Source organism: Haplochromis burtoni, unplaced genomic scaffold, assembly GCF_018398535.1.
Source record: "Haplochromis burtoni strain Fernald_Lab_line unplaced genomic scaffold, NCSU_Asbu1 Contig_296, whole genome shotgun sequence".
Classification (NCBI taxonomy): domain Eukaryota; kingdom Metazoa; phylum Chordata; class Actinopteri; order Cichliformes; family Cichlidae; genus Haplochromis; species Haplochromis burtoni.
The window spans coordinates 726,146-732,489 of NW_024582657.1; the positions used below are offsets into that span (position 1 = coordinate 726,146).

The 6,344-nt window shown below is 36.6% G+C and overlaps 1 protein-coding gene across 2 annotated transcripts; it reads left to right on the top strand.

The window, feature by feature from the left end:
• The first annotated feature begins 158 nt into the window (after window positions 1-158).
• cutc (cutC copper transporter homolog (E. coli)) lies at window positions 159-6,069 on the top strand. Of its 2 annotated transcripts, none has more exons than XM_005940631.3 (9): window positions 159-296; window positions 488-566; window positions 821-880; window positions 2,053-2,262; window positions 4,065-4,100; window positions 4,315-4,448; window positions 4,571-4,598; window positions 4,694-4,799; window positions 4,947-6,069. In XM_005940631.3, exons 2-9 carry the CDS (start codon window positions 497-499, stop codon window positions 5,056-5,058), a joined length of 756 nt encoding a protein of 251 aa, XP_005940693.1. In that variant the 5' UTR covers window positions 159-296; window positions 488-496; the 3' UTR covers window positions 5,059-6,069. The 2 variants fall into 2 exon arrangements, with proteins under 2 accessions (XP_005940693.1, XP_005940692.1); XM_005940630.3 differs by having other exon boundaries at window positions 246-383.
• The last annotated feature ends 275 nt before the right edge of the window (window positions 6,070-6,344 follow it).

Sequence of the window (6,344 nt, forward strand, 5' to 3'; positions counted from 1 at the left end):
TCTTTTTCTTTGTCAGGAACGAAACATACTCAACATAAATAAATATACATATAAAACAAAATATATATACATATAAATAATATACCAGGCTTTCGAAATTATATTACACAGACTAGAACGTTTGGGGGGAGGGGGGCTTGTTTTGCTTTCAGGCGTATCCTGCATGGGCGGGCATACGTCTCATTTCGCCCAGTAATGCATCATAAAACGTTTATATATTCTCACCCGTCTAATCGCGTGTTTTCAATTCAACGACCCGGAAAACGGTGATCTACGGACTAGCTGTATGAGCTGAAGTAAGTGTCACAAAACATGACCTGACTTCATATCGTTTTTAAACGACTGATACGGTTCCATGAGTCGATAAGACGTGGATTTAACAGGTAGCTGTAGTAGTAGTTAAAACCTAAAGATGAATGAACGTGTTAACTGAGGAGTTTTCACGTAATCTTGTTTGCTCACTAACTGTATTCCTGTCTCTTATTAGACTGTCAGTATGGCAGAGTGCTTTTTAATGGAGGTGTGCGTGGACTCAGTGGAGTCTGCTGTCAATGCTGAACGAGGAGGTCAGTAAAGTGAACAGTAGTGAACACTGTCATGCCGTACTATTATTAAACTCACTGTGGCGTGCTTGCTAGATTGGTCATGCACAGGCAGTTCTACTTAAAAACAGAGTTAACGGTTGCATAATATTGAAGTGTTAGCTCAGACATATCTCTACCATGAGTATTAAATTGGCACGCAGTGTTATTTAATTCCTCAAAGATTACAGGCTGTAAAAGTCTATATAGGTGTAATCAGAACTTGTCTGTCCTGGCAGGTGCGGGTCGACTTGAGCTGTGCTCTAGTCTTCTGGAGGGTGGGCTCACTCCGAGTCTAGGTGAGCATCTGCAGATACCCCTAGCAAAAAACAAAAGAAAAGAAAAGAAAAGCTGTCGCATCAGGCGCCAGCAGATCTTTCAGGTTTTAGTCAACTGGAACTTGCCAAGTTGCATTACTGCCATCTTCTGGAAAATCCTTAAATACTATTTAACAGACAAGGCTTGGGTCAAAAAGACTTTCTACCCTTTCCCAATCACGTTACTATGACCTCCATGGAAAAAGAGATCTAATAAGGACTTAGGAAAAAAGAACAGGATGCACATAGAATTTGACTGTTCTTACACACAGCTCTACTTCAAAAGTAGGAGTATGATGTTTAGAGGTCACCTGTGGGTTTATATACCCTTTAACAAATCTAAACATCAGCAGACTATGACATAAAATAGAATAAAAAAAAACACAGTTAATGTGTTAGCTGTCGATTATGGCTATGTTTGTTTTTAATAATAGTCAGGTAGTGTATCTCTTTGAATTAGGGGATGTCATTATGTCCTTTTCTTTCATAAAGCCTGCTCTGATGCAGCCTCTGCTAAGAGAGGTAAAATAAAAGAATAAAAACCTTTTCTTAGTATTTAGAGAACTCGATTGGCTCTTGTTATGCCACCTAGACACACTTCAGTCGGTTAGAAACCTTCCTAAGCAATTTCTTTCTATGTGACTGCAGCCCAGTTCATGAAAGAAAAGCATTAAAGTGTGTAGATCCTTGTCGTTCTTACCGCCCTCTCTGCAGGTTTGCCGTCATCATGTCTCTGAAGGTCATACTGGTTCAGTTTGGTGGGATAAAGTCAGAGACATGATGGATGTTGCTTGTGCTGTGGAGAGTTTTATTTTGGCTGTTATGTCTATTCATGTCTATTATTGGTTTTTATTACTTTTGATGTTCTCTTTTCCGCTGCTTCCCCTACGTTGTGCCATACCAGTTTATTATGACTGTGTAATATACATACCTACTCTCTGTGTTTAGTCCAATACAGCAACCACTGTTGAACAATTTTATTCCACCCTCTGATTCGCAGAGTTTCATATAAATACATATAATGCCTTTATAACTTGAACCCAATTAACTATGTCTTCAGTAGTCCATAGTCTGTACTAAGCATTATCCTATTTTATATAGGAAGCCTGGGCATTTGTTGCATGACACATAATTCCACCTGTACTTTACTCCAGGTGTGCTACATGTAGTGAAGCAGTATGTCAAAATCCCCATCTATGTAATGATACGCCCTCGTGGGGGCGACTTCCTGTACTCCGACCTTGAAGTGGACGTGATGAGAAAGGACATAGAGCTTATGAAGAGCCAAGGAGCCGATGGGCTCGTTCTGGGTGCCTTGACAGAAGATGGACGGGTGGATGCAGAGCTCTGCATGGAGTTATTGGGTATGGTCTCTTTATATATTTGACCTGATTTGTTACATCAGTCTAAATAACAATGAAAAGGCCAGACAGAATATATACAGTAACACTAAAAATAAACCAATAGTTATAAGAATTATATCTATGAGTTCGATAGATTGAGGAAACACCATCAACCTTTAGAAAGAGTACACAAAACATATGCCTTCTTTTAAAATTAAATATTTCTGGTTTATATTGTAGAGACTTGTGATTTATTCTAAATAGTATCCCCAGATTGTTTCCAATACTGCAATATTGTAAATATACTTTCCTAAAAAATGAATTGCAAGTCAGAAAGGCAAAATATTATCACAGTAGTGTAGAAGCCACAGAAATTTCATTGCTATGTCCAAGATTTTTAGTCACTTTTCAATGATAAGACAGATCCATAATACAGTCCCAATCAGATGCTGAAAAATGGCAAAAAGTAATATTTTGCATGGTTGGGTCTTAACAAGCTTCCAAGTAGAGCTTCAACATGCAACAAGAAGAAATGGGTGTGAGACAAAACATTTATTTGAGATTGCAATTTATTGAAAACAACGGTTAAACTGGAACAGGCCATTGTTGCCATTTTTCAAGTGGTCTTAAACTTTTGATCGGGCTATTTCTATATTAATCATGTCACATCAGATTTCCTTCCATTTCCTTCAGTGTGGCACCTTTTATTTAGCCACAAAAAATAAAAATAAACATGAACTTGCTGTTGAATTGTAAAGTTCCGAAAAAGCTGGCAAAACACACAAGAGCCAATATTTCTGTACCCTTCATTCTTCACATGTTTTCACTTAAAAAGAAAACCAATAATTTTACAAGGCCTAAAGCACTTGCAGTCTAAACATGAGCGTTTGACTTTAACTTGAGTTAATTATTTATTAAGGGATCAACAAAAGATCTTCCGGAAACTGTATTAGGAGGTGCAGACATGATAGTGTGCAAAACAATTGAATGTAACTCCTGCACACTGTTTTGCTTACCTCCAAAACATTTATTAAATTACATTGTTTTGGTCTGAATAACCCATTCACATGTATGGAAAAGCATACCAGAAAAGTTCAAATCATCCAATCAGCTGATGGACACTTTGCTCTGTATTTTTGCCGTTAGTTAATTAAGGGATAACATTGAAACAGACACCAGTTTGTTTCAGTAATTTTGTTTTTGTGAAAGAGGAACATTTTACAGGTTGTCAGGAGTGCAGAGAGTTTGAACTAGTAGGCTTGAGTATCCAATATTTGTATTTTTACTATGCAAATATAGCTAATTTATTATGGGACACCACTTGTTATGAAGATGCACAGGTAAAGACGTGTTACAGCAGGCTTGGTAATCCAGTTTTAATCTCACACAAGGTTTCATGTAGCCCGTCATATGTCAGCTCTCCAGAGAAGGAAATGCACTACATCTCCACAAGATAGTTGTGACCCATGTTAAGCGAAATCAACCAGCACCATGAGTTCATCATATTTCCAAAGGTCCTACTGAGACCTCAGAACATGGTAGGGCTAACCTCCAAAAATCAGACACTATATATTCTCTCAAGTTTTTATCACTATCTTTGCATTGTTACTTGCAATATGCAGTATAAAAAAGTGAAGCCAACAATCTTTGATATAGAGTATAGCAGTACAGCTGGCTATGAGTGATGGCTTTCATAAAGGTAGGAAAAAAAATGCTTATATTGCTTATATTATACAAGTCGTATTTCACAGTTTTGCACTTTTGTTTGACATTTTGTACTTTTCCATTTCTTTCTTTTGTTTTCTTACTTTTTTGCACACTAGCTGCTGCCCGTCCCTTGCCTGTCACCTTCCACCGAGGTAAAAGTTTCTTCTTCAAAGTGCTTTTCAGCTTTAAGCTTTTAAAATTCTTTTCAGCTACAGCTACACTTAAAAAGCATCACAAATTCTTAATGGAATAAAAGCCTTACATAATGCTATTATCAGGTATAGCTCCGAAAAGGTATAGAACGTCTTAATGATATATTATTAAGCCTGGGCTTTTATTATGACACTAATCATGATCCTACTGCAGCTTTTGACATGGTTCATGACCCAGCAGTAGCTCTGGAGGCGCTGATATCGTTAGGGTTCGAGCGTGTGTTGACTAGTGGCTGTGACAGCTCCGCTTTGGAGGGACTGCCTCTCATTAAACGGCTTGTTGATCAAGTACGTGTACCCATATGATTGTCTTTCTTTACATGCAGACATATGAAACTCTAATAGCTGTTAGGTTATTGTTCTTGATCTTTCATAAAACCTTTAATTTTCACATCATTTCTACTCAACAGGCAAAGGGCAGAATTATCATAATGCCTGGTTAGTGCCTCCGCCATTGCTCCTTTGTTATTTATGTGTGAATTTTTACAACCTTATTTATTTATTCACTGTCACTGTTTTTGTTTTGATAACAGGAGGAGGCATCACAGAAAGGAACCTACAGAGAATATTAGAGGGGTCAGGGGCTCAAGAGTTTCACTGCTCAGCCCGCTCCAGCCGGGAATCTGCAATGAAGTTCAGGTGTGTTTATTTTCCAGTCTCAGGCGAGAGGTGGGATCTGTCCCTTTGGTTGCATGCATTAGGAGACTTCTTGCAACCTCATGTCGATCTAATTATTATTTTTTCTATATAATTCTCTTCTTCTTCTCTTCTCTTGACGTTGTGCAGGAACACCTGCGTCTCAATGGGAGCTTCTTTCTCAGCACCTGAGTACGGCCTGAAGGTGGCAGATGTGAGCAAAGTCCGAACTCTAAACGCAATAGCCAAAAATACCTTGTGACTGTATAACAGTCATGATAGACTGGAAAAAAAAATACCTCAAAAGTAATCATGAGTAATAATACTGATGTGTACTGATTAAATTCCATAAATAAATGTCATAATCGCCAGAAAGCTCTGCTTTTTGTTTTTTTCTTTTAAGATATAAAATCACCAATGAATCAGTCCTTGTCCAGTTAAAGAGCAAAGACATTAGTGCATCTCACAGAGTATCTGTGAATAATATGATGTCTATATATGGGAGCACTTCTCTAGTGATATCATCCAATAATGTGCATAGAGAACTACTCATGTGTCTGGATGTGCAGTCTGATTTATAGGATTTGGAAAACAGGTTTACTAAAATATGTTAATAATTTAAACATACAGGAGATGTGTACACAAATCTGTAAAAGTTCACTTTTTGGGTGTGTGTGTAAAAGATTCTGTAATATGAGATGTTTAAAAAGCCCCTCAGCTGTGAGGAGTATAAGAAGCTGAAAAAATGTGTAGTTTGTAAAGTTTTCAATAATAATAAGGCCATTTGTACTCTTCTCTTTTTATTATTAGTGTATAATTCACATACTGAGTCTTTTACACAGGTAAAAACTTTTCATTGTAGTTTTAATTTGTTTTGATGATCTATGTATGCACAAACTGTTATTTTACACAGTCATGAATCTCTGGTCTCACATCTTAATAGATTTTATTTATTTTTTTTTTTTTATAGGCATTCATAAAACAGACTAATCCAGGTCAAACAGATTCACACCTCTGCACACTAACAAATGACATTGCTACAGTAATGCCCCCCATGTATGTTCAACTACAGTTGATTTCTACACTGAAAATGTGTATTTTTTTTCCTAATGAAAGATAACTGCTTTTTAAAATGGCAAAACAAAATATCAATTTTACATAACTCCCTATTTAAAGTTATACATAATGCACAGTTGTGACTTCCTGTTTTTGTTTTTTCTCTGTTCATTTTCATCTTCTTCTTCTTCTTTTAATAAAAACAGTTTTCATATTAGATTACATCTTCTGTCTTTTAAAAAAATATTATGCATTATGCACAAAACTTTCCCTAAAATGATTTGACTTGGTTGAAATATTAAAAGCTAGTTTCTTTAATTGTTTTTATTTGACTTTTGACACACTGCACAGACATTTCTGTTTTTGTTTGGCTTATCTTTGCTTATCAGCTGGTGGCGTCTGGTCAGAGACAAAGTTTTTTACAAGTGAACAAAACGTTCTATCCTCTATTATAAGGGGCAGTACCGAGTGATTATTCTTATTAAAGTACAT

What these genes read in the sequence shown, in the direction of transcription:
- cutc (XM_005940631.3), top strand. Translation starts at nt 497, where the DNA reads ATGGCAGAGTGCTTTTTAATGGAGGTGTGCGTGGACTCAGTGGAGTCT. An exon ending in TGGGCTCACTCCGAGTCTAG is followed by an intron (nt 881 to 2,052) that starts GTGAGCATCTGC and finishes ACTTTACTCCAG; the next exon opens with GTGTGCTACATGTAGTGAAG. An exon ending in GAATCTGCAATGAAGTTCAG is followed by an intron (nt 4,800 to 4,946) that starts GTGTGTTTATTT and finishes GACGTTGTGCAG; the next exon opens with GAACACCTGCGTCTCAATGG.